The following is a 27,042-nucleotide window of genomic DNA, read 5'->3' on the forward strand; positions in this document are numbered from 1 at the left end:
GTTTAAAAATCTTGGCTCCTGAGATACAGAAGCAACCCAAGTACCCATCAATAGAAGAGCGGACAAAAAAAGTTGTGGAACATCATGTATAGAATGGAACATTACTGCCATAAAAGGAATGAAAACTTATCATTTGTAACATCATGGATGGACCTAGAAGGTATTACGTTAAGTGCAGTAAGTCAGCCAGAGAAAGTCAGGTACCATATGATTTGATTTATATGTGCAATCTAAAGAACAAAATAAACACAAACCCAGAAACAGACTCGGAGAACAGACTGATGAAGGTTTGCCAGAGGAAAGATGGGGTTGGCAGACAAGAGTGAAAAAAGTGAAGGGATTAGTAGTTACACAAGTACAAATTAGTAGTTACACAAGTCATGGGGATACAGCATAGGGAATATAGTGAATAATAATATAATAACTATGTATAGTGCCAGCTGTGCACTGGAAATATTGGGGGCAGATCACTTTGTAAAGTACATGAGTGTCTACCCACTAAGCCGTACACCTGAAGTTAATATAACACCGAATGTCAACTGTGATTAAAATTTTAATTGTTTAAAAGAAGTCTTAGCTTCTGAAATCCAAAATGAAGTGGATTTTTAAAAAGCGAGCTTTATTTGGGGCATCGCCAAGAGCTTCCACAAATCCTTCTAGGCTGAACCCCTCTGGACGGGACCTCGGGTTGGGATGCAGCCGGATGCTACAGGTACCGTGACGCAGGGCAAAGAGCCGGCGGCACCGGACAAGGTTCACCCCAGTCCAGCCCGGACCCGCCCAGAGCCGGGCCGGCCCGCGGAGCGCGGGCGGAGAGCGGGCACAGGGCCAGGCCCGACAGCGCCGCCGCCGCCACCACGAGCCCGGACCTGCCCGCTGGCCGGGAGGCGCAGTCTCGCGGGATCGTTCAGCTCTCGCTCCCCGTGCGGCTCCGGGGCGGCTGGCGTCCGGGACCAGCCCGGGGCGGGCTCCGGCCGCGGGTGTCCGGCGGGCTGGACGGGGAGGGAGAGCTACCTTCGACCGTCGCTCGAGGTGAGGCTCTGCGGCCGCGCACTGGGGCGGGGGGGTGGGGGCCGCCGCGGGCGGCGAGTCCCGGGGAGGCCGGGGCGGTCGGGGCGCGTCCCCAGCGCGCGGGGCGGGGGGAGCGGGGGCGCGCTCGGAGCCGCAGGTGCGGGGAGGTCGGCGGCGGGTCGGACGGCGAGACGGGCCGTTCGGGCGAAGTTTTCACGGAAGTCGGTGCCAGCTCCTGGAAGGCGACGCGGGGTCGCGTGGGTCCGGGGCAGGTGCGCGGGCGCGGGGCGCGTCACCGCGCGGGCGCTGGGAGCCGGGGCTCGGGCGCGGGTTCGGCGGGGTGGGGCGCGGTCCTTAGTGCCTGGGGGCCCGCAGTCTCCCTCCCACAGACGCGCCGTCGCCCTCCAGGGCCAGAGCTGCCGATTTTCCCTCTCGGTGGGGCCACTGCGCCCCAGCTAGCGAAAACTAGTTTCGCTGCTCCGCAGGTGGGAATCCTGGGAGTCGCCCTTTTTAAAAAACGGAAAAGCATTAGACCCTTAGACCCCCGCCACAAAAACTGCCTCTTAGTATTTAAAGAATTCGCTTAAGAAGTCATTGGGTCTTCAGAATTTCCCTGGGACCCAGTTTTCTTTTACATGCTAAGATGTCCAGCAGAGTCTTAAAGAGTTTATTGTTCTGTAAATCCTTTTAAACTTACTCCTGACGCCTTGCATTACTTTTTTCTGTCTCACTCATCCAGTACCCCCATTTTAGCCTGTGTTCTGTGCCGCACAAACCTTCGGTCACTGATTCCTAGAGATGAGATTTCCTCTGCAAATGATAACAGTCTGGGCCCAGGCAGGTGGAAGAGTATCTCGCCTGGATGGAATTTGCGTGTTTCCAGTGTTGGTGACCTAGGTGCAAGTCTTAGCGCTGCACTTGAACTTCTGCGTGTGAGTTTGTGACAAATGTTGCTGATAACTGCCTCTTGGTTGTTTTTACAGCAATTGACCTGGGACTCATTTTCAGGAAAAGAGCTTCTTTCAAAATGGTGAAATAATGAAATGAGAAATTTGAACATTTTATCTTTGGGTGGAAATCTGACAATGGAAAGAGCAATTTAATCCAAGCCATGTGGTAAAAGCAGGGACTTGAAGAAAATGGAAATGTTTCCATTTCTGTGGACATGTGTTTTTCTACCCCTCATTAGAGGGCACAGCCTTTTCACCTGTGAGCCAATCGTCGTCCCCAGATGTATGAAAATGACCTACAACATGACGTTTTTCCCCAATCTGATGGGTCATTATGACCAGAATACTGCTGCTGTGAAAATGGAGGTGAGTAGTTCTTTATGCCTGTATCGAAACTATTTTATGCCCCGTTCTGGAATCAACTAAGACAGTAAGGGATTCTTTCAGTTGTGTACAAGTCATATTTGGAACAAATCCTTTTTAAAATTAAATCCTGCTAAGAATTTATGTTTTGTATATATTTGTGGCCCTGTTCAGTGTATTTGCTTAATTTAGGGTTTGTTTTACATATAGTTGTGAATGATTTTGAAATATCTTGTACCTGGCAAATATTTTGCTTTCCTGAATTAATTATGGTAGTTCCTCTACTAATGCAAATTCTGAATTTTTCCTAATTCATTGGACATACAATGTGTATTGTCTAGACTGCATACTGTCTTTTGCTGTGTGCACTGGGCACTTTTTTGCCTAAATTTTTGAGGGAAAAATAAGGATGTGCATTATAAATGGGCAGTACCCGAAATACCTTGTATCTGTTTTTGTGTTTTGTGCTTATTTGGTACATAAAATTTCTTGTATCATAATATGTTCAAAAATAAATGCTAAAATTCCTTTATAATACAAAAAACAAGTATCGAAATATACATAAATAAATTGAATTAAAAATTGAAATGAAAAAAAAAATTTTTAATTTGAACCAAAGACATGGCTGCACATTGTACATGGGAGCTCATTATACATAGCAGAATCCAGTGCATTTTTTCATTTTTAAGTATATTTTACTGCTTATGCTATTACAGTTGTCCTATGTTTTTTTCTCCCCTTTATCCTCCTCTGCTCTGCACCCTCCCTCCCTCCAGCATTCCCCTCCCCTTAGTTCATGTCCATGGGTCATACATACAAGTTTTTTGGCTTCTCCATTTCCTATTCTTAACCTCAACCTCTCTATTTTGTACCTACCATTTATGCTTCTTATTCTCTGTACCTTTTCTCCCATTCTCCCCCATTCCCTGTTGATAACTCTCCATGTGATCTCCACTTCTGTGATTCTGATCCTATTCTAGTTGCTTGCTTAGTTTGCTTTGTTTTTTAGGTTCAGTTGTTCATAGTTGTGAATTTGTTGTCATTTGTTTAGGGTTTTGGCCTTCTTTTTCTTAGATAAGCCTCTTTAAACATTTCATGTAAGGGCTTGGTGATGCTGAACTCTAACTTGACCTTATCTGAGAAGCACTTTATCTTCCCTTCCGTTTTAAATGATAGCTTTGCTGGGTAGAGTAATCTCAGATCAGATGTAGGTCCTTGCCTTTCATGACTTTGAATACTTTTTTCCAATTCCTTCTTGCCTGTAAGGTTTCTTTTGAGAGGTCAGCTAATAGTCTTATGGGAATTTCTTTGTAGGTAACTGTCTTTTCTCTTGCTGCTTTTAAGATTCTCTTCTTATCTTTAATCTTGCATAATTTAGTTACAATGTGCCTTGGTGTGTGCTTCCTTGGGTCCAACTTCTTTGGAACTCTCTGATTTCCTGGACTTTCTGAAAGTCTATTTACTTCGCCAGATTGGGGGAGTTCTCCTTCATTATTTGTTCAAATAAGTTTTCAGTTTCTTGCTCTTCCTCTTCTCCTTCTGGCACCCCTGTGATTCGAATGTTGGAATGTTTAAAGTTGTTCCAGAGGTTCCTAAACCTCTCATTTTTTTGAATTCTTGTTTCTTCATTCTACTCTGGTTGAATGTTTATTTCTTCCTTCTGTTCTAAATCGTTGATTTGAGTCTCTGTTTCTTTTCCTTCACTGTTGGTTTCTTGTGTATTTTTCTTTATGTCACTTGTAGAGCCTTCACTTTTTCCTCTCTTTTGCATCTGTACTCAATCATTTCTGTGAGCATCCTGATTACCAGAGTTTTGAACTGTGCATCTGATACATTGGCTATCTGTTGTTGCTTAGTTTTTTTTTTCTGGAGCTTTGAACTGTTCTTTCATTTGGGCCATATTTCTTTGGGTGCACCTGTTACATTGTAAGGGGCGGAGCTTTAAGTATTCAGCAGTGAGGGCCACCCACTTTGCTGCATTGTGGTGCTGTATGTGGGGGAGGGATCTGAGAGGGAACAAAAATCTGGTATGTTTCCATAAGTGGTTGTAATGTTCACTTGGCACAGTTTTCTGAAGCAAATCAATTATTGGAAGATATGGGGGTTGTAGATAGTGTTTTGCTAAAAAGTGACCTTTTGGGGGGCATATAAATATTCTTTGTTAAGATACTTTTTAAAAGAAACCACATGTGGGATGCGGAACAGAGTGACACTAAAGGTTGCCTTAGGTGCCTTAGTTACCTGCCTCTGGTTTAGAGACACGCAGATTGCTCAGGTGGTGTGGGAAGGAAGAGTTTCCTATGGAGACAGGAACCTGTCCCCCGTACAGATCTGTTAGGCTGATAAGTCTCCTCAAGGAAAGAAGACAGTGTTCTTGTAGTTTGTCTCCAGAAAAACTGCCCAAGAATGGTAAAGGTTTTCCTCCCCTCAGATTGTTGCTAGGAATGAAACCCCTGTAATTTTAATATAGACACTACTTAAAAAACTAACTCGACGTGATTTTGCAGCTTTGAAAGTCTTCCTTTGTTGTTTGGTTGAATAGTTGTTGGACTACCTCACTGTAGACTCATGTCTAAAATAGGAGGCCTTTTAAATACTAAGCTGTTGTACTTTAAAAGGGCATTACAAATTATAGTATTGTAACCTTTCAGTGGTCTTTTAAACCGGTATGAGAGGTTATTTTGAATGCTGAACAGATGATGCAGTGAGACTTTTACTGATTAATCAGAACAATTTTGGTGTTTTAATCTGATTAAAATAAAATATGTAGTGGGCATACCATAAAGGAATAATTATATCATTCACAGTTTCTCTAATGATAGCATATGTTTTATAAGTCATGTTTTATAGTGTTCTTAATTTTTTTAAAAATTTGGTTTCCTTTCTGTGTACCAGCTACATACATTTTTAAGTTTGAATGCCAACATCACCCTTCTAAATACAGATCATTCAGGGCTCCTAGGAGAGAGGTGCATCCTGTTAATAAATGCCTATAAACATAAGTTGGTAAGAACTAGTTTTTATTCTGCACATGTATTTTTAGAACTAATTGTTTCTGTGTAAAATATTATTTTTTTTATTTACCTAGCTTCCAGGTAATTTTGTGTCTGGACATTATCAAGAAGGCATTTTTGTTCTTACCTCCTCTACGTAAGGATATTTTATTTTATTATTATTTTTTAAAGATTTTATTTATTTATCTTAGAGAGGAAGGGAAGGAGAGGGAGAGAGAAATATCAATGTATGGTTGCCTCTCGTTCATCCCCTGCCGGGAACCGGGAACCTGGAACTGGCCTGCAACCCAGGCATGTGCCCTAACTGGGAATCGAACCGCGATCGTGTGGTTCGCAGGCCCGCGCTCAATCCACTGAGCTACACCAGCCAGGGCAGGATATTTTCATTATATAATCTTCCTTGTAAACTAAGCTTCCTCATAACTTTTCCTGCTAAGTTTTATTATATAAACCATACTTCAGTAGGTTTGAGGGTATAGAAGAAAGCCATACAGCCTTCACTGAAGTCCACAAAGAAGAAAGGGAAGTAGGAAGGCAGATTGTCAGCCTGAGTCAGACCTTAAATCCCTGAGTCTGATTCTTTTTGGCCCACGGCATTGTGCTTTTCTTATCTCCCGTCCTTATTTATCCTTAGCCAGTGGCATTCTCTTTTAGTTTTTGTGTTGAACACCCAGAATTCTTTTTTTTAAAGATTTTATTTATTTATTTTTTGACAGGGGTAGGGAGGGAGAAAGGGAGAGAAACATCGATGGGAGAGAGAAACATCAGTTGGTCGCCTCTTGCATGCACCCCGTCCAGGGACCAAATCAGCCCCTGGGCCTGTGCCCTGGCCCGAAATCAGCCCACAGCCTTTCACTTTGCAGGATGACGCCCAACCGAACCACACCAGTCAGGGCTGAATGTCCAAAATTCTATATTTGAGAGTTGTAAGTGACCATGTCATGCAGAGCTTCTTAACCTCTTTTGTGCCTTTGACCCTTCTCAGAATAAGGATATGTTTTGAAATTTAAGTAAAATGAGTAGGAGTATAACGGAAACCAATTATGGTGAAATATACTTCTATTTATAGCCCAGGTTCAGAACACTTGAATCCTTCATTTTATAGGTGACAAAACTGAAGCCCAAAGAAGTTCCTGTTCAAGGTCCAAGCGCTGTTGGACACAGCCTTCTCTGTCGACATGGACCATAGTGGCATCTTTACCTTTATCCCTTGACCTTAAGGAATAAAGAGAAAACATCTCCTGACATTCAGAACATGATGTGTTAATTTAGTCTTTGCTGCTGCTTTGCAAATTTAGACAAAAGACAAAAGTTTAACAGAGAGTGGGTTTTTTTACCTTTATTTGGCTCTACCATTTTCCTTTTCATCTATGCCATGCATACAAAGTCTCCTTAGAACTTTTCAATCAAAAATAAAACTGTTGGCCTTCAGTTGCTCCTCTCTGTGGTACCAAAGTGATTTTATTAGAGTGTGGATCTGTGAAGTCCACTTTGGGAATAAATTCTTCACTGTTTTCCTGAAGCTGAAACGGTAAAGACCCGACCCTAATGTGGCATCCACGTGACTCTTCCCGTGGGGCCTTCCCTCCCAGTGCACATGCTCTGCTTCAGCCAAAGCGGCCGATTTGCAGAACTCAAGTCCATATTGTTCTCTCTCACCTTTGTACCTTTGCATGTAGTACGGTATCCACTGCCTGTCTACCCACCCGTATTCACCTGCTCAGTTTCTTCGGGGCTCCGTTAAAGCAGTAACTGTGCTCAGTGAAGCCTTCTTTCACCTTTCGCCCAAGCTTATTTAATCACCTCACTCTTTATATACTCTGTAGTGCTTAATACAGGGTTGAGCATAGGTAGGTTTACAGTTCATGTGACAAATAATGCAATAATAAATAATAATACAAGAAAAAACTGTTTCACGTACTCACAACTGTAAACTGACATTTGTTCAACCCAGTATATACAATGATTCTTATTCTTAGTGTGCTGTGTTGCAGTTATTTACCTGGCTCTCTCACTAGATTGCAAACTAAAGGTGGGTTTTTTTCTTTTCTGTCCCCAGTGCCCAGCACAGTGCCTCTGAGCACCATAGATGCTCAGTAGAGGCTCAATAAAGAGAAAGGTGCTATTTCCTGTCCTGAAGAACAAGTAGAGAATATCCCCCCATCCTTATCTCCCACCTTCATCTTCTGCAGCGTCTGAGTAAAACACATTCTAATGTGTTTAGGTGGTTTACATAGCATCCACTTTCTGCCTGAGCCTAGTTCTAATAAAATACCAGTTGACATCTTCTGTTCTTTTCCATGTTAGCTTGCCACATGTGTGTTAGAATTTATTTAAAGAATTTTATTTTTAACCATTTATATTTATTTTTATGGAGTGAGAGATTTCATCTTTTGATTTGACCATTGTGTTATAAACTATATGTCAGATTTTTCAAACATTGTATTTTAGTATTTAAGTTTATAGTCCAGACTACTACTAAATTATTAACTGCATATACCTTGACTTTTCCTTTTTTAAAAAGTGTTTTATAGCTTCCCTAAACAATAGAGTGGGCTTTACATCTCCAACCCTACTGCCTTTGGTTTCTGCTAGTCCCTGTTGAATTTCCAGTGTTCACTATGAATCAGTGTTGGGATGAGGAGCTGGAGAAATATCTAATGTTGTGCTTTCTTAGCTTCCAGGAATATCACGTTCAAGAGATCTACCTCACTCCTCTTATATGCCTCAGTTTTCACTTTGTACGGTGGCTGTCCTGGCTTACAGACCTCGCGGCATTTTATGGTCATTGCAGAACGATGATTGTAGGAGCAGGTTTAGAACAGTGGTTTTCACAGTTTAGTTCTTTAGATGTGTTTCAATAAAACTTTATTTACAAAAATAGGCAGTAGACCATTGTGGGGGATTGGGGTTTTTTTTGGTTTTTGGCCCATGGGCTGGAGTTTGCTGAACCTGAGTTCAAAGTACTTGCAAATGTTCTTAAGTATTACATGTGTGTAATGTATATAAATAAACATTGTGCATTCTTATTAATGTTATCTGAGTATATTATTTACACAGGATATTTTTTAAGTCAAATTTATCACAAACCAAAAGACTCTGGGGATATCCTGGTTTTTTAGTTTTGTTTCAGAGATTGCTTGAAATCAAGGACTTTGGTTTTTTCCCTTGTTTATTAACCGAAGCTAAATTACTTTGTATTGCAAAGAGTTAATTTACAGTTCTGAACAGCAGCTTGGCTTCTTAGAAGGATGTTGTGCAGTCTCATTTTCCCAGGTGCAAGAACAAACGGCTGTGGGGTTTCCATTGTGCGCCTTTGTGGTTCGTATCTGGAGTGGTGTTTCTCAGAGTGTTGGGTCGATGTCCCTTGAGAGGCTGATCTAGGGAAAATGGAAAGAGGAATATTTGTTTTTCTTTTTGAATTGCCTTCAATGAGCTCTAGGCAAAAGCAAAGTCACGTATTATGTTTGGAACAGCATGTGGCCATTCCCCTTTTGAAAAGTCTGAAGGGAAGTGAGCCAAAAGGGAAAAAACCCAACCCCTTTCCTTTCCACCTGTTAATATGCACTACTAAAATGTTTCTATTCAATTAAAAGAAAGGGTTGGAGAAAAACCGCATAAACAAACTTAAGAAAAATCTGTTTCTGCTGGGCAGTGGTTTTTAAACATTTTCATTTTTCTGCTTGCAGAAGAGTCTAGTGAACCCCTTCCTTTCCTCCTTCTCTACTCTTATACAGCCGCCTCCTCCCCCCTGCCCCCCCCCACACACACACACAGGCAAGAATGTGGTTAGTGTGACGGGCCTCTTTATTTTCAGGGAGGGCATCCTGAAGATAACTAACTATTCTGAAGGTAAGCCATCGAGTCATCGAAATAAAATAGATATTGAGCCCTGACTGGTGTGGCTAGGTGGGTTGGGCATTGTCCTGCAAACTGAAAGGTCGTTGGTTCAATTCCCAGTCAGGGAATCACTTCCAATCACTTTCTCTCTCTTATCATTACCATCACTAGAAATTATCTTTTTGGTGCCATTTTACAGTAAAAATGAAGCTTTTGACACTTTGAGTGTTACTTTGAGAGATACTTTGAGAGTTATATAGTAACTTTTGAGAGTTACTGTGTATGCCACCATGAGTAGAAAATGTAAATCCTGCAGTGAGAATCTTTGCCGTTTCTTGGCCTTGGTCACCAGTGAAGTAGCTTGTTCCCGCGTTCCGATGGGGTCCTGATTCATGCTTCAGAAAAGTGACAAATGTTAGTGTATCTTGTGCCTTTAGTCCTAAAGGAGGCAAGGCACAGCCAAGACACTGCTGCAAAGACATTTCACTTAGGGCTGGCTTCATGTATTTTTCAAACATCAAAATGTCTTCCTTCTTTTGATCTCTCTCTCTTAGAATTCTAACCTAGACTTGTCCTCGGGGTCCTACCTTGCTGCACCCTGCAGGCCCATGTTGTGGTTCCTTCGTTATCATGTCATCGGAGCGTAGGGACCGGCCGGTGTGCTGCAAGGGCGAGGCAGTGGCGTGGCAGAAGTGGGCAGTCTGAGACGGCGAGGAACGCGCTCGCACTTCCTCCCATGCCTGGGGTCCTGCTCGGGCCCCCTGAGGGTGGAATGCTCTTTGAATACCCCTGATGTCATAAGTAGGTGCGTTAGATAACGCCCCATTCATGAGAGTAGCTTGGGTTGATTACTCTAGGTGTCCCCTAATTGTGTCCAGTGGGTACCAGGAAGTATGAGCAAAATTTTCCAAGATGGGGGGTCCCTTTTATTTATGTAGGGTTAATCTTACTGGCCTCATCAGCTCTATGCCCTAAATATAATGGGCCAATATAATGGTCTGGTAAGCAGGGATATATGATTAGAGCCTCTGACAGTGAAGTTGAGGCACAGAGCTGAAGAGCTGACAGAATGTTTGCTGCTTTCAGCCCCAGAAGAGAGGCTACAAAACCAGTTCAAGGATTCCTCTTACCGAGGTCACTCATGGCCCATTCTTTCTGTGATTGCCGCACCAGTCAGCAATTCTGAGTGTCAGATCAAGGACCTAGGAAACATCACAATGAGCCAAGTTCATATGCCTTTTCATCTCAAAGTTTGGTTTCTGAGAATGATACTCAGGACATTTTGTGGAACAGCATAAAAGATTCTAATCAAGATTTTTACTTCAAAAGCTTAGGGAAATACGCTCTTTTGGTTTATGTTTTTGACCTGTTAGGATGAGTTCAGTAATAGGCTGACCAGCCATTATTTAAAGTGCAATTTGTTCTAAAATGATTTGCTCCAGAATTACCTGCTTCAGGAGCTACACACAACATCTGGAATGTCCTAAACATGACTGCCGACTCTGTGTCCTATTAGGAACACTTGTTTTTCAAACGGAAGAGTTTTGTTTTATGTAGAAGATTCCCAAGCCTCTTTTGATGTATTTCCCCCCTTCATCCTTGTTGGCATACGTGACGGCCTTGTGTTTTAGGGAAGGGTGATTTTCAGGGGGTTTGGGCGACAGCATAGTGCCAGTGTTGGAGAAGTCGTGCTGTGGGGCCACGTGCAGTTTGCCGCCGACTACACGTGGCTCTGTAAAAGTTGCCTCACCTGTTAGAGTCTCAGTCTCCTTGTTTACAAGGTGAGGGTAAGAACAGCTATCTCACCTGACTGTTGTACACAGAATCCGTATACAGAAAAGCACAGCGCCCAGCTCATGGTTAGTGTTGAATGAATCAAACCTCTGATTTATCACCAGGAGCTATGGTGTTGGTAACCGTAGCGGTGGATCTGGGCACTTAGATTTTAATTCAGACTAGATTTGGGGAATTGCCTGTCCTCACTGTAACTTGAGGGTTTGGGCGAGGTCACTGGTTACAAACTGTGATCTCGGGAGGTGCTCTGAGGTCACCGGGGAGCAGTGAGCGGTGTCGCAGAGGGGGGCTTCCTCTTCAGCCCGAGCAGCTGCACTTTTATTTACCCAGTGTAGCAGGCTCTGTGTAACCTCTTTATTTAAAGAACACGTCCCTTGGCAAGACACACACACACATATACTCTTTGGAAATAATAGACTTTAAAGTCCCTTCAGATCCTGTCCAAGTCTGTAGTTCTTCATGTCTGTGGTTTGTAACATAACTTGAAAGTGAATGGATTGACCTGAAGACATTTTGCTTGTCCTGTACAGTATTTTAAATGTTTACATTAAAGGGACAAGATCTCTGTTTGACAACATATCTTGTGAGTTTCTAGTCTTTGAAACAAAATGAAACAAAACAAAAACCCAGTTGCTTATGATGAAGACTGAATGAAATGGCTCATTGCCCACAGATTTTTTCCCTAGTATAAGCTTTTGGAGGGATGTCAAGGGATGACAAAATAAAATATAAATGTTGTGATTTGGAAAAAATAAAAATAAAATGATGCAATAAAAATTTTAGAGATGTCACGTGAAAATCCAGATTTTGCAGTCTTTGAAGATTGCTATATCTGACAGTTCGGGCCCACGTTCCCAAATCAAGTCTGATGGAGCTGAGCAGTGGCCGCCACCCAGCTGCTCCCTGTCATCCTGCACCCGTTGAGCTTACTTACTGGCCTGGCCTCTGAAGTTCCTCCGTTTCCCGCATCTGACTTATCCTGTGCAGGCTGCATGAATCTCAACGTTGTTGCATTAACCAGTGTTGACACTTTGGAAGAATTAAACAAAGGATGTCACTTGCCATATTTGCCCTGTAAGAAAATTATTTTAATACAGCAAATCTACATGTGTTACCTTTATTTTACCTGCTCTTGAACTGGACAATAACAGTTCTTAAGTGCTGACCACGAGTTTATCATAGCTATTGCAAACTGGCTTCCGATTCAGAATATTAAACACAGTGTGTTTTAATTCTTTCTAATATAAGATCCAATTACCAGGCACTAAAATATTTTAGAAACTAGGCTTATTTATGACAGTAAACAAAGAGAATGCTACCAGTTTTCCACGCCTCCCCTTCCCCACCTCGGTCCCAGGTGGGGATACTCACACAGTCCAGCAGTCACCTCTTCGGGAGAAAGGACACTGAGAAAGTACTCTGCCATTTGCTCTGCAGCAAGCCCCTGTTAGGTGGCGAAGGTTCAGGCTTCAGCATTGTTCAAATACGGGAGAGATGTCATAGTGCAGAAGTGGTGGCGGGTCCATCTGCTTAGTCACTGCCTGATCAGGACAGGGCACGCTCTCCGCTGGTCCAGTGTCCCTAAAAGGCACTTTCCTCTCGTTGTTGGATGTGGAATCTGTGTCAGACTTGTCAGTCACGTCTCACAGGTACTTAGGTTTTGTCTGCTTGCCCTTACATTTACTGAGAAATGTGCATTGACCGAAATCTCCAGTGCTGATCATGGGCCTGCCCATTTCTCCTTGTAGTTTTGTTCCTTTTACTTTATAGGTTTTATACTATGTTATTAGTGGTATATGGTGCTCAGCAGTGCATTTTAAAGTGTATTTGTTGAAGTTTAGTCAGAATCTGAATGTTTTATGGAAGGAGTTATGTAGTTGGTTATACTGTTAAAAATCGAAGCATTATTCCTTCTTTTTCATCTTTCAAAAATTTTGTAAAGTTTATAGTTCGCTAAAAGACATTTTTCTGTTTGTGTGTGTGTAGCTATAGATTTTATTTTATTTATTTATAAACGTTCTTGTTTCAGTGGCATTTGGAAAGAAAGGAGATGTTAGTATGTTAAATTCAGTGCATTCCCCTTGAATCAGAATTTTCATCTCTTTCTCTGCATGTTCTCTTTAGGTAATTTAATAAAATATTTCAGTGGCCATTTTTATAATGATGACTTCCAAATCCTTAACCTAAGTCTTTGACATGCATAGCTGTACTTATTAACTGCCTGTTAGTAGCTATGCACACTCAAATGTCCCATGAGCACTTCACATTGTCCATCAACAGGAGAATGGGTAAACAGATCATGGTAGAGCCGCGCAATGGAAGACTACTCAGCAACTAAAAAGAGTAAACTGTTCACCATGGGACAACATGGTGAATCTCAAAATAGTGATGCTAAGTGAAAGAAGCCAGACAAAAAGAGTATATGCCATATGGTTCTATTTATGTAAAATCCTGGAAAATATCACTCTGTAATGATCTCAAGGTCGGTGGTGGCCAGATGTGGGAGGTCCCTGGGGTGGGGGGAGCTGTGAGAGGAGAGGTAAAAGGGAGGGATTGTAAAGGGGCAAGAAAAAACTTTTAGTGGTGATGGAGTTATTTTTACCTTGGTTGCGATAATGCTTCAAAACCCATCGGAGTGTGTACTTTATACATGTTCAGTTTATCATATACCATTTATACTTGAGTAAAGCTGAAAAAACTCTCAGTGTCAAAGGCTTTTAACAGAAAACAGCAGTCCCTACCCACCCTTCTCCACTTTCCCGGAAGTCTTTCCCCGAAAAGAAGCCACTTCGAACTCCTTCAGGTGTTCTGGTGTGTAGGCTATGTAGCAACAAATATTAATGTCCTGAATAACAGTTTTGTTAACATCATTTCATTGTAATGTGGATGAGATGCTATAGTAACCTGTTCTTGTTTATATCAATTAGCCTATGGTAGAAATTGATTTTACATCATTTTACTTAAAGTCTATCAACAATGTTAGCTGAGCGGTTACACCTTCTGCCCCATAGTTAATACAGTAATGCATTTTCCCCATTTGCTTTGTTTTCTATGTAGCTATTACTCATTTTTTTCAGATCTCCCGAAAGACTTATTAGACATCTAGTAGCAATCTTCTCAAATGCTCAAAATATATAATCTGGCATTCTAATTCTTCACTTCCATCCTCTTGGAGACCTTTTTCCTTAAGCCGTCTGTCCCATCAATACACTCTGACCGCTTTCCTAACCAGATATGTAGCTGTCCTGCTGAAGCTTCCTCCCGCTGTTCTCCAGTGTTGGATTAACTAACTCCTGAGTCCTGTGTCATTCTCTTTCTGCTTTATCATATAGTTCTTCACTTTGTTTCAGACATATTACATCCTACAGTGGCTTCCTTAAAAGTGACTCTTTAAAGTTAAAATTTATTCCGTAAGGGCCAAAATGGTCATTATTGTGCCCTTACCTGAATGTTTGGTTGAGTATAGAATTCTAGGTTGAAAGCACTATTCCTTCAGAATATTAGTTATTTCCTCATGTCCTCTAGCATCTGATATTATCAAATATTCAGAATTTACTTCTTTTGCATGTAATCTGTTTTTCCCCCTCTGGAAACATTTATTCTTTCTTTATTATTATTCTCTAAAACTTCTTATGGATAAGCCTTGTCATTGCTCATTCATTGTTCTGGATAGTCATTCAGTTTTTCAGTAAATCTCTGTATAAATGCCCTCGCCAGTGTGATTCACTTGGTTGAAGCATCACACCGTAAACCAAAGGTTGCACATTCTATTCCCCCTTAGGGCACATGCCTGAGTTGTGGGTTCAGTCCCTGTTTGGGACACATACGAGAGGCAACCAATTGATGTTTCTCTTTCAGACTGATGTTTCTCTCCCACTCTCTCTTCCTCTCATCCCCTCTTTCTAAAATCAATAAGCATGTCCTCAGATGAGGATAAAATAAATAAATAAATAAATAAATAAAAATACATATGTATATACACACACAGTGTTCCAGGCACTGGGATGTAACAGAGAAAAAAATAAAATTTCGTCCCTCATGGAATTTCTATTCCAGTGGTGAAGTCAGAAAGTAAGAAATAAAGTGTTTAATGAAATACTTAAGTATTTAATGAAATGTCAGATAGTGATAAATAAATACAAAATGGTATAATGGAACAGAGGATGACAGGATAATTTTTTATGTGGAGTAGCCAGGGAATGACTCTGACAGATCAGCAGAGACTGAAATAAATGAGGACACAAGCTATGTGACTATCTGGTGGAAGAGCATTCTAGGTAAAGGGAACAGTAAATGCAAAGACTCTGAGACAGAAATATACTTGGAATGATGAGAAGCAAAAGCAAGTTTGGTGGCAATGGAATGAATAAGAGAAAGAATGATAGAAAGTGAGATTGGAGACATAGTCAGGGGTCAAGAAATGTAAGGCCTTACAGGACTTGGTAAGGACTTTGGAATTTATTCTATTGGAGTCTTTTGAACAGTATAAGGCTTTTAAAACATTTTAAACAATCACATTGGTGGCAGTATGGATTGGCATGAAAATTTACTAAGGCTAGCAAGAGTAGGAAGTAGTAAGACTTTGTAGAAGGTTTCAGTAGTCTGTGTGAAAGATGTGGTGGCTTGGACTGGATAGAAAGGGACAGAAATAGTCAGACCTGAAACAGCTTTTGAAGAAAGAACAAACAGGATTTGCTGGTGGATTGGATATAGCTTAGGAGAGAGAAAAGACTGAATCTTTAGATTCTTGGCCTGAGCAATTGGGTGAATCGTGGGTGGTACCACCTTGTTGAGATGGTGGGGACTGAGGGAGTATTTGGGGACTAGCATGCAGTGGGATTGAGTTGTGTTTTGGACATGGTTTGAGATGCAGACTGACAGCAAATGGACTTGTCCAGGAGGCAGATGGTTATTAACGTGTGAGGTTCCTAGGAGAGTTGGATGCCAGAGATAAATTTGGGAATCGTTCTTGTATAGCTGGTATTTAATACCATGGTTCTGGATGAGTCTCCCCTGAGAAGTGAGAAGAGGTCTGAGGATTGAGCTCTAGGGCTTCGTTATTTAGAATTGGGACATGGAAGAGGATCAGAAAAGGAAAGCCAGCCTGGTTGGGTAGCTCAGTTGGTTAGAGCATTGTCCCCATACCCGAAGGTTGCAGGTTCCACCGCCCCCCCCCCCGCCCCCGATCAGGGTACATACAAGAATCAACCAGTGAATGCATCAGTGAATGGAGCACCAAATTGATGTCTCTGTGTTTCTCTCTCTCTCTCAAATCAATTTTGAAAGAAAGAAAAGGAACAGCCAGTGAGATAGGTAGAAACCCAGGGGAACTGGCATCCTAGAGGCCAAGGTTAAAAAAAGTACTGACCTCACAGAAGGAGGGCAGTCCACTATGTCAAATGTTGTTCAGATTTGAGTAGGATGACAACTCAGGATTGACTCTTGGATTTGACAATGAGAAGGTTATTTTGACTCTGAGAGTAGTTTTCACTGGACTATGGGGGACAAACCTGATTGGAGAGTTGGCTCAAGAGGGAATGGGAAGAGTTGAATTGGAGAGAGTGAGCGTACACAACTTTTTAAAGGAGTTTTTTTTATGAAGGGGAATAGGAAAATGGAACAACAGCTGGATGGGGATTGGCATGTAGAGTCAAGAAAAGGTATTGTTTTATGGGTTTTCTTTTTTAGTGGTGGGAGGTGATAGAGCAAGTTTGTCTGGTGGAGGAATCACTATAGTGTAGACGGGGAAATTATTGCCAGAACAGCAGACAACTGCAGAAACAAAGTCCTTAGCTAGTCCAGTGGGCGGACTCCAGTGTGCAGGTGGACTTGGCTGCTTAGGAGTTCAGGCTGTTCACCCGCTGCAGAGACTGTGGATTAAGTTGCAGGTGTGTTGGTACATTTAGAGGGTGAGGAAATTAATCAGGTTGTTCCTGTTTTCTCAGTGAACTAGAAGCAGAATCATCAACTAATGTGATATGGAGTTGAGGGTTTGAAAAGAGAGGAGAAGCTGAGAGAGATCTCTTTAAAAGAGAGTTCATTGACGTTTTAGCCCAGAAATGTCTTAGTAGTAGAATTGCAAAGTGTAGCACCAGCCTTTCCATTCTGGAGCCTAGTATCCTTCTGTCCTGAGGATGTTCTTATTCTGTATTTGATGATCACCCCCCACCACTTCCATTCTCCTCGTTATTTCTTTCTGAAGGCCATGAATTCAGATGCAGCCACTTAGACTGATCCCCTGATTGGGACTTTCTCTCTGATTGTCCATCTCCTCCCTCAGCTTTGTCTTCTGATCCTTCTATAGAGTTCTTTATTTCAGCGATCCTGTCATTTTATGTTTCCATAGCATCCTATCCCTTTTTAATGAATGTAATAGCTTTTCATTTAAAATATTAACATTTTTGTTTATTTTGTGATTTATTTTGTGTTCTTCTGTCCCCCCCATAATCTCTTTCCTCCAAATTTCCTTTTATCTGCTTGCTTGTTTTGGTCTCTGTCTCTCATAAGGCTTCTTCAAATGCCCGATGATGCCCGGGTGCCCATTTATATTTGTGTGGATTGAAAAGCTCCATGTGTGCTAATGGAGCTTGTTACTGGGGTGGCTTCATGGTAAGGTGGACTCAAAATTTTTCATCATCAGTATATGGAGGCTTTTCCCTCCAAGATGTAAGTTTTTCAAAAAATTGGGGATGGTAGTATATGCCTGTCTACCAACCTTTGGGGAACAGGGCAGGAAAAGGATGAGGGCTTCCCATTTCCCTAGACAGACAGTTACTCACATCAGTGTCTTTTCACTCTGTGCTGTATCTTTGCCTGGGTTTGTGTCAGGTTGCTCAAGAGCAAGAACGTCTGTAGCTCTGTGCCTCCTGGGAACAACCGTGGTAGAGTTTGGTGGACATCTGGCCTCCTGGGTGGGGGAATAACATGGAGAAGAGCAGGTTGTCAGCATTCCTTCAGTTTTAGCTTTGTCTGCTACTCTGGACCTGGGAGAACTGAGACTCAGATTCTTTAGGGAGAATCAGTTTATTCTCATATGAACCCCTCCACTCCTATTTGTAATCCACTCCCATGTCCAGTTAAAAGGTCGCCTCTCACTCCTCTAATAGCTTTCTGTCATTCAAAGTTTGAGGACTTTCTCTTTAGGTGTCTTTGTTCTTTGGAAAACTCATACACTAAAGTAGTCTTTCCTGTCCACTTACTAGTGGGTTAGTACCATTTTTTCTTCATTGTCATTTTAGCGAGGAAGCAAGGGAAAGAAGATAAACACAGGTGGTCAACATATGTTTATCCGGGACCCTCTGCTCTAACGTGTAAACATCACAATAACCAACATTATTGAATGCTTTTGCTTATTAATGTAGCATTCACGACAACCTTATGAGACAGTTACTATTATTGTTGCCACTTTACATATGAAGAAACTAAATCACTGAAGTTAAGTAACTTGCCAGAGATACACAGCTAGTAAGTGTGGGCCCAGGATTCACACTCAGCTGTCAGGCTGTAGAGTCACTTCCTGCTTAAAGCTCTCCAGTAATATCCCGTTTCTTTTAAAATCCAAGCAACTGAACACACCATCTGTGTTCTCCTTGATCAGGTCCAGCATATTCCAGTCTCGTTTCTCTCTCTAGTAGCTCCTTGATTCCACCTCGTTGACCTAATATTCTAGGCAGACTGAACTTCTTGCCCTGAATGCACCATGGTCTCATGATCCTCACATCTTTTTCATGCTGCTCCCTCTATCCCCCAAATTGCTTTATTCTCTAGAGTACTCAGCAGTATTAGGGTATTGGATATTTCAGCATACACTTATAAACCGAACATTTGTATAATTTATTTCACCTAGCAGTTGGCTCATGCTTTTGATTTGCTTTGATTTAGCATGTCTTCTTGAAAAATTATTAATTGAGTAAAATACTGTTGCATTTCTGTGAAGGCTTCTAAGTCTACCAGACAAAATAAAATGATCTCAAAATTTGATTGTATTGAAAGTGACAGTTAAAGATTCTCTTGGAGTATAAGTGAAAATGTATATACTTTAAAAGTAAATGAATTAACTTCTCCATTTGTTATTAAAATATTTTCTAACCTTATCCTGCTGTTTTTCTTAATAGCACTTTCTTCCTCTTGCAAATCTGGAATGTTCACCAAATGTGGAAACTTTCCTTTGCAAAGCTTTCGTACCAACCTGCACAGAGCAAATTCATGTGGTTCCACCTTGCCGTAAATTTTGTGAGAAAGTATATTCTGATTGCAAAAAATTAATTGACACTTTCGGGATCCAGTGGCCTGAGGAACTTAAATGTGACAGGTAAGTTATTTTTTCAGCTGAAACTACTCATGATAATGGTATTTTAATACTGCTGTTAGCTTTCCGGAATGTTAGTGACAGGCTTTCATTATTTGATCCAGCATGTTGGATTACCCCTTTATACATGCCAGGCACTGCGGTGGTAAGTGTTGCAGGCACAGCAATGAGCAAAACAGGCTTAGTTCTTATTCTCAGGGCATGTACAGTGGGCTGGAAGGAGAGTAGTTGAATAATTGTACAAAGAAATGCAAATGTGCAAATGTGGTAGAGATAGCAAAGGAGAGGCACATAGTTCTTTGAGAACATGTAATGGTGCCTTTGACCTGACCTGGGGGGAGTGAACCTTACCCATTCACTGACCTTTTTGCACATTAGCTTTGATTAAGTACTTTTGTTTCTTTTTCTCTGGATATTAGTAGCTTGTAATTTGAACTATTCTACTGATATAATGAGAACCCATATAATAAATCCGGGAAGGAAACTGCCTGGCTCTTTGTTTCTTCATCTGTAATCTGAAGAAACTTTGTAGGACTCATACATTTCTAGCAGACTCATAATCATGTTCATGAGCAATTGAGCAATGCAGGTGATCCTTGAACAGTGCAGGGGTTAGGGGCACCGACCTCCTATGCAGTCGAAAATCCATGCGTAACTTTTGACTTCCCCAAAATGTGACTACTCATAGCCTGCTGTTGACCAGAAGCCTTACCAATAGTATAAACAATCAGTTAACAGACATTTTTTGTATTATTATATTGTATTATTATTATATTTTGTATTATTATTATTTGTCAGTTATTATTATATTGTAATATTATTATATTTTGTATTATATTATATATTGTATTATTATATGCTGTATTCTTACACTAAAGGAAGCTAAAGATGTTATTAAGAAAATCATAAGGAAGAAAAAGTACACGTAAACTATTTATTGAAAAGACCTGTGTATAAATGGACCATGCAATTCAAATGCATATTGTTCAAGGGTCAACTGCATCCAATTAAGCTGAAGATGCTCATACCCTACGTCCTGGGACATCTTCTGACACAGAGACTTTGACACTAACAAGGAATTATGTACAAAAATACTAATTGTTACATTATGCTTAATTTTTTTATGGGAAAAACTCTGAAAGTCTGTTGTAAAAACGATGAGTAACCTATGATGTACTTACGTGCCAGAATACTACCATACAGTTGAAAAACTGAATGTAGTTGACTCATATCTGTCATTATGGGTAGACCGAAAAATTGTAGTGTTAAGTAAAAAAGGAAGTTAGCGTATGGTATATACAGCGTGATGTCATTTATATGATGTTCAAAACCTGTGAAACAACTATATAATGCTCTAGTTAGAAAATAACATAGTAAGAATACTTAAAAAATGCATGAGGAGAATAAAAACGGAACTTGTAGCAATGAATATTTCTGGGGAAAGAAGGAGAATAAAACCAGAAACAGGTCCTAATTTTTCTGTAATGTTATATTGCTTTATTTTAAAAGATATATAGTAAAACTGACATAATATTAATTTTTGAAAAAGTTGGTAGAGACTATGTTCTTTTTATGGGCATCCATTTTACCATTTTCTAGTTTTATCTAAGCACATTTATTTTTTTTAAAGATTTTATTTATTTATTTTTAGAGAGGGGAAGGGAGGGAGAAAGAGAGGGAGAGAAATGTCAATGTGTGGTTGCCCCTCACGCACCCGCTACCCAGGGGACCTGGCCCGCAACCCAGGCACGTGCCCTGATTGGGAATCGAACCTGCAATCCTTTGGTTCACAGGCCAGCACTCAATCCACTGAGTCGTGCCAGCCAGGACATTATCTAAAAGCACATTTTAAATTCTTTCTCATTAAAATCCCCACAAATTTTTAAACCATATAGATCTTTCAAAGTAATACTGGAACACAGAAATTCAACTCAGTGCTAAAGTTCTGCATAGAACAAATACTCCTGTGTACCCCTCAGGAACACCTGCAGACAGGGAGGCAAAGAGCCCAGCCAAAACGAAATGGGCATGTTGGGGGGGCGAGTCCTCAGACTGCCTCTTGGGGATCTTCTCGCCCTTCTTTAATAACTTAGTGATCACTTGAACTTTACCTTACTAATCCAGGAAAAGATTTTATTTCAGGTATCACCTTAATTATGTGGTTTATTTACTTTGCTTGTGGGCATGAGGTAATAAAAATTAATTTTCCTAAGACTTGTATTTCATATGCTTATAAACAGACAAGCCAGTACTTTTTTCTGGGGAAAACAAAGCAAGATAAATTTTCCTTAAATATTTAGTCTTGAGAGCAAACATCATTTTAAAATTATTAATTGATTGATTTCTAAGTAAGGGAATATTTGTGTTCACTTGCCTTGCATTTAATATATATGAGGTCTGTCCAGAAGGTATCCAGCTATGTAATATAAAAGATACAGACATTTAATGAAGAAGATATGAGATACAAGAAACGTACACGGGACAATGTTGCCTCAGTCCCCTTCAAAGTAGGCACCTTGGGACCTCACACAGTTCTCCCAATCACCATCAGCTGCCCCATTGTATTTTCCTGAATCTCATCGATGGTCTGAAATCTCTTCCCTTTCAAAGGTGGTTTTAGTTGTGGGAAAAGCCAGAAATCACAGGGCACCAAATCTGGGCCGTAGAGGGGGCTGCGTCACCTGGGCGATTTGATGTTTGCCAAACAACTCTGCATAAGACATGAGGTGTGAGTGGGTGTGTTGTAATGATGAAGCTGCCAATCTCCAGTTGCCCCTAGCTGTGGACTTCTGAGTCATCAGAATAGTTTCTGTGCATGAATAATCAAGCTTAATGCAAAATTTGATGCAGATTCATTGCTCTACTCTCTTAGTCATTTTGAATGCAAGGGCCATACAGTACACATGCTCACTCAACAGCCTTCCCACCCGCACTGACTAGTAGCACGGTGAAATTGTCATTGTTTCTGCATGCCATTCCAGTCCACTCTCCTTGGCTGACAAGTTACATCAGTGTCACGCAAACCCTTCTCATTATATTAACAATAGCTGAACTTTTTCTGGACAGACCTTGTATGTTAGTCTGTTAGGGCCTCATTAACAACCACAAATGTTTAGCCAACTCCAAAACTCTCTACCCACCTCTGACCTGTAATCTGTGTAGATAGGTTTGTGTATGTCTTCCCATCAGTTATGAATACATAGGGAAATATTTTGTAGTCAGAAAGCATAGCATTAAAAATAGTGACTCAATAAAAATGTTGACCTTATATATTTAATTTTTATAATCTTACAGATTACAGTATTGTGACGAGACTTTTCCTGTAACTCTTGATCCACACACAGAGTTTCTTGGTCCTCAGAAGAAAATAGAACAAGTCCAAAGAGACATTGGAATTTGGTGTCCAAGGCATCTTAAGACTTCTGGGGGACAAGGCTACAAGTTTCTGGGGATTGACCAGTGCGCACCTCCGTGCCCCAACATGTATTTTAAAAGCGATGAGTTAGAGTTTGCAAAAAGTTTCATCGGAATAGTTTCAATATTTTGTCTTTGTGCAACTCTGTTTACATTCCTTACATTTTTAATTGACGTTAAAAGATTCAGATACCCAGAGAGACCAATTATATATTACTCTGTCTGTTACAGCATTGTATCTCTTATGTATTTTATTGGATTCTTGCTAGGCAATAGCACAGCCTGCAATAAGGCAGATGAGAAGCTGGAAGTTGGAGAAACAGTTGTCCTAGGCTCCCAAAATAAGGCTTGCACCATTTTGTTTATGTTTTTGTATTTTTTCACCATGGCTGGCACTGTGTGGTGGGTGATTCTTACCATTACGTGGTTCTTAGCTGCTGGGAGAAAGTGGAGTTGTGAAGCCATTGAACAGAAGGCAGTGTGGTTTCACGCTGTTGCGTGGGGAATACCAGGTTTTCTGACTGTTATGCTCCTTGCTATGAACAAAGTTGAGGGAGACAACATCAGTGGAGTTTGCTTTGTCGGCCTCTATGACCTGAATGCTTCTCGCTACTTTGTACTCTTGCCACTGTGCCTTTGTGTGTTTGTTGGGCTGTCTCTTCTTTTGGCGGGCATTATTTCCCTGAATCATGTTCGACAAGTTATACAACATGATGGCCGTAACCAAGAGAAACTAAAGAAGTTTATGATTCGAATTGGAGTCTTCAGCGGCCTGTACCTCGTGCCATTAGTGACACTTCTTGGATGTTATGTCTATGAGCAAGTGAACAGGACCGCCTGGGAGATGGCCTGGGTCTCGGACCATTGCCGCCAGTACCACATCCCATGTCCTTATCAGGTAAAAAGCTGTCGTTTTAATTGTTTCGTGATTTAACTTTAACTTAGAAGTTTCCTAGACATATGCTTGAATTAGTTTTGAATAAATTAAGATTTCAGATGAGAGTGTACCAGTTGCAACTGGGATAAGTGTTATAAGGTTTTTTAATTTGTTACAATAGTGAAGTGCCTCCTTTAGCTATTCTTTTACAAATTACATGGGGTTGCAAAGGCAGATGAATAGTAATGAAGGACAGAATCAGAACAGGTCTTGGCATAGGGAGGAAAAGAGAAGTATTGTAACTTCTGAATTGGGAGTTGTTTTACACTTTTCAGTTAATAGGGGAAGACTTTATTTGGGTATTTTTAATTTCGTAAATAAAAATTTATGTCATAAATTTTCATAAATTTAAATTTATGAAATTTAATTAATTTCATAAGTTAAAAAGCCAATTTTTTACAGTGCAATTGCTTATAAAAACAGACTTGACTTTTGCCTAAACCATCCTGTCATTTCTTAACTGAAAAAGTACAGTTGAAACAAAATGGGTTTCATATGAACCTGATTTTTCTGATCAGTACAAAGGTGGTGATTTTAAGATTAAAACAATAAATTTCTGAAAATAGAAAAGTTCTAAAAGCATTTTAATTGAGTTTTTAATAGAATTTTTTGTTTTTAATTTACTTAATACATTTTTGAATATTTAGACATGATATACAAATTATGTTGATTGTGGGTACTGTTGTCATACTGTATCAAATCAAGTTGTCTGTGGGCTGAATCATTTTCCATAGTAATTTATATTCTAGAAAGTTACTACATTTGAACACAGTGGGGCCTATTTTATATACTGATGGGTGGGAATAATAGTTTACTTGCCTTTACTATCCATAGTCTATTACCAATAGGCTGCTTTTTCTGTATATTTAAATAAGGGAGCTATGTCTTAAAGTGGTTCTGAAATACTAAATGTTTCCTATTTTCAGTAGTTTAGGCAAAGCAGGAGGAAAATACAACTATTCTATACTACCAAAAAAACTTAAGATCTATGATTTTTCAGAATTATGGTTTTAGTAAAGAAAAAACTATAAAGCATTAGAAGATAAAATGAGAAAAGTCTAAACTTATAGTGGAGTAGGACTTTGTAAGTACGGTATAAATTCAGGAACTATAATAGGAAAGATTGTTAAATTTGACCAAAAAAATCTTTGCATGGCAAAAACCCCATCATGACCGCAGTCAGAAAACCAGCTGGGAAAGCTTGTTAGTACATCACATCATAGTTGAAGGACATACTTCCTTAAGTTAAACACAGTTCCTGTAGATCAATAAGAAAAAAACCCACATTCTGAAATAAAAATAAAAAAAAATATGAAGAGAGTTCACGGAAAAAGAATCCTCTTAAACATGCAAAATGTTTTAAGAGAAATGCAAAATTAAAATTAGAATATAATTATATGTCTACTTATGACATGGCAAACATCTGAAGGTTTTGTAGCCACTGCAAGGGTGAAACTGTCAAAATGCACATTCTTTGTTACTTCATGAGTTCAGCCTTTTGTGGAAAGCAGTTTGACAGTATCTCATTTAAAATGTACATACTCCTTGATTTGGCTCTTATGAAAATTTATTGACAAATCTCACGAATGTGAGTGATTGCATACAAACAGAGACAGTCACTGTGATGTTATTTGCCATGAAAGTAGGTTGGAAATAACTTAAATATCCATTAATAAGGGTACTTGAATGAATTATGCTTCAGTTAAAAAATAACACATAAAAATAATATTTGAAGGTTCCTACTTGAAGAAAGTGTTACTAATTTTTATGAAATTGCCACATTTTCACTTTCATGATATTTATTTTGCTCTAGTCAGGTGTTTATAACATAAACATCAATGATGTGTAAAGATTCTAAAGTAGTGTGTTGTTGTAATGAGTTTAAATGTGGTTTTTTGTGGTAAAGTGAAGGAAATAGATGAATATTTAGAGGCAGATATTTAGCAACTATACTTCTGTGGAAAAAAGGTCAGGAAGTCAGGCCAAAAGTAGGAAGGACATCCTTCCCAAGTGTATTTTAGTGTGTTTCTCTTTCTGGCTGTACCTCACGACACATGTGAGATTGTGTGTTCAGAACTTAGGTGGATAATGTATCACACTTGAGGCACTGCTCATTTTTATAATCTGTTGCATCAAATATTTTGTAATAAAACAGACTGGATGTATTTTTTGTCCACATTTTGCATTGACTATATAGACTTCACTTAGAATGTGTCACTAAAATTTTTACCTGCTGTTTTTTACAGGCAAAACCAAAAACTCAACCAGAATTAGCTTTATTTATGATAAAATATCTGATGACATTAATCGTTGGCATCTCTGCTGTCTTCTGGGTTGGAAGCAAAAAGACATGCACAGAATGGGCTGGGTTTTTTAAACGAAACCGCAAGAGAGAGTAAGAACCTGTTGAATTATCTCACACTGTTTTAAAAATAAATCGCTCTAATACCATGGAACTATTTAAAAATCATCACCATCCTGGAGCTTTGTTATAGCAACTGTTGTTCAAGTTTTGAAGTCTTCATGGAGAGAAATGCCTTACTTTGTCATTCATTATAATAGTCTTGGGCATATACTATTCTATTGAAATATGAATGAAAGATGTATAAAATGTGTATTTTCCTTCCATGGTTCATAATATATCCAATGTAATTACTGTTTCACTGGAGTTTTTATTTTGGGTGTAGCACTTTAAATAATTTACCCTTTTTGTCCATGATAAAAGATTAAGTAGGATCAAATATTTGTAAGGAAATCTGTAAAGTATGATTCAAATGTGATGTGTCATAATCATTACTTACCTTTAAATTTCATTTATTTACCAGTTAAAATTTCATTTATTCACCTTGCCTAAGATGGTAAAAACTCAAACTTAAGGAATATTCTGTAACAATATCGTAGATTTACAGTTATGGACAAATAGCTCACTTTAATTCTTTCCTACATTGCATACTGTCTACTATCACCAGTGTGCAATAGAGCTTTTGAACTCTTCCCCATTGCTTTGACTAAAGAACATTATATGGTAAAAGTTTTAGAATTGTGGACTTTTTTACAGATAAGTTTTTGAAATCTGAAGAATTGTACTTAACTGGACTTTAATTTTTTGCACATATTATTATATGTCCATTCCATATTTGTATACCCATACTAACTTCAGTATAACTTGCTATCTTTAATGTTAGAAAGAAAGCAATTGAACTTAAGCAAAGACCACTAATCACACTCTCTGTCCTCTCTCTTCCGGTTTACTTTTTTTTTAAAGATTTTATTTATTTATTTATCTTTAGATGGGAAGGAAAGAGGGAGGAAACATCAATGTATGGTTGCCTTTCGTGTGCCCCCCTTCTGGGAGTTGGCCTGCAGGGAACCGGCCTGCAACCCAGGCATGTGCCCTGACTGGGAATCGAA

The 27,042-nt window shown here is 39.9% G+C and overlaps 1 protein-coding gene across 3 annotated transcripts in view; it reads left to right on the top strand.

The window, feature by feature from the left end:
• The first annotated feature begins 867 nt into the window (after positions 1-867).
• The window catches only part of FZD6 (frizzled class receptor 6), a 29,997-nt gene continuing 3,822 nt past the window's right edge, over positions 868-27,042 (top strand). The window contains exons 1-5 of one of the 3 annotated variants that reach the window (XM_037048332.1): positions 868-1,032; positions 1,995-2,327; positions 19,087-19,283; positions 22,575-23,599; positions 25,885-26,026. In XM_037048332.1, coding sequence (XP_036904227.1) covers positions 2,151-2,327; positions 19,087-19,283; positions 22,575-23,599; positions 25,885-26,026 — 1,541 coding nt within the window. In that variant the 5' untranslated portion in view covers positions 868-1,032; positions 1,995-2,150. Of the gene's footprint in view, positions 1,033-1,181; positions 1,284-1,994; positions 2,328-19,086; positions 19,284-22,574; positions 23,600-25,877; positions 26,027-27,042 lie in introns of those variants that run through there. The other 2 variants (XM_037048331.1, XM_037048333.1) reach the window with 2 other exon arrangements.

Source organism: Sturnira hondurensis, unplaced genomic scaffold, assembly GCF_014824575.4.
Source record: "Sturnira hondurensis isolate 20B ecotype Veracruz unplaced genomic scaffold, ASM1482457v3 Scaffold0006413, whole genome shotgun sequence".
Lineage (NCBI taxonomy): Eukaryota > Metazoa > Chordata > Mammalia > Chiroptera > Phyllostomidae > Sturnira > Sturnira hondurensis.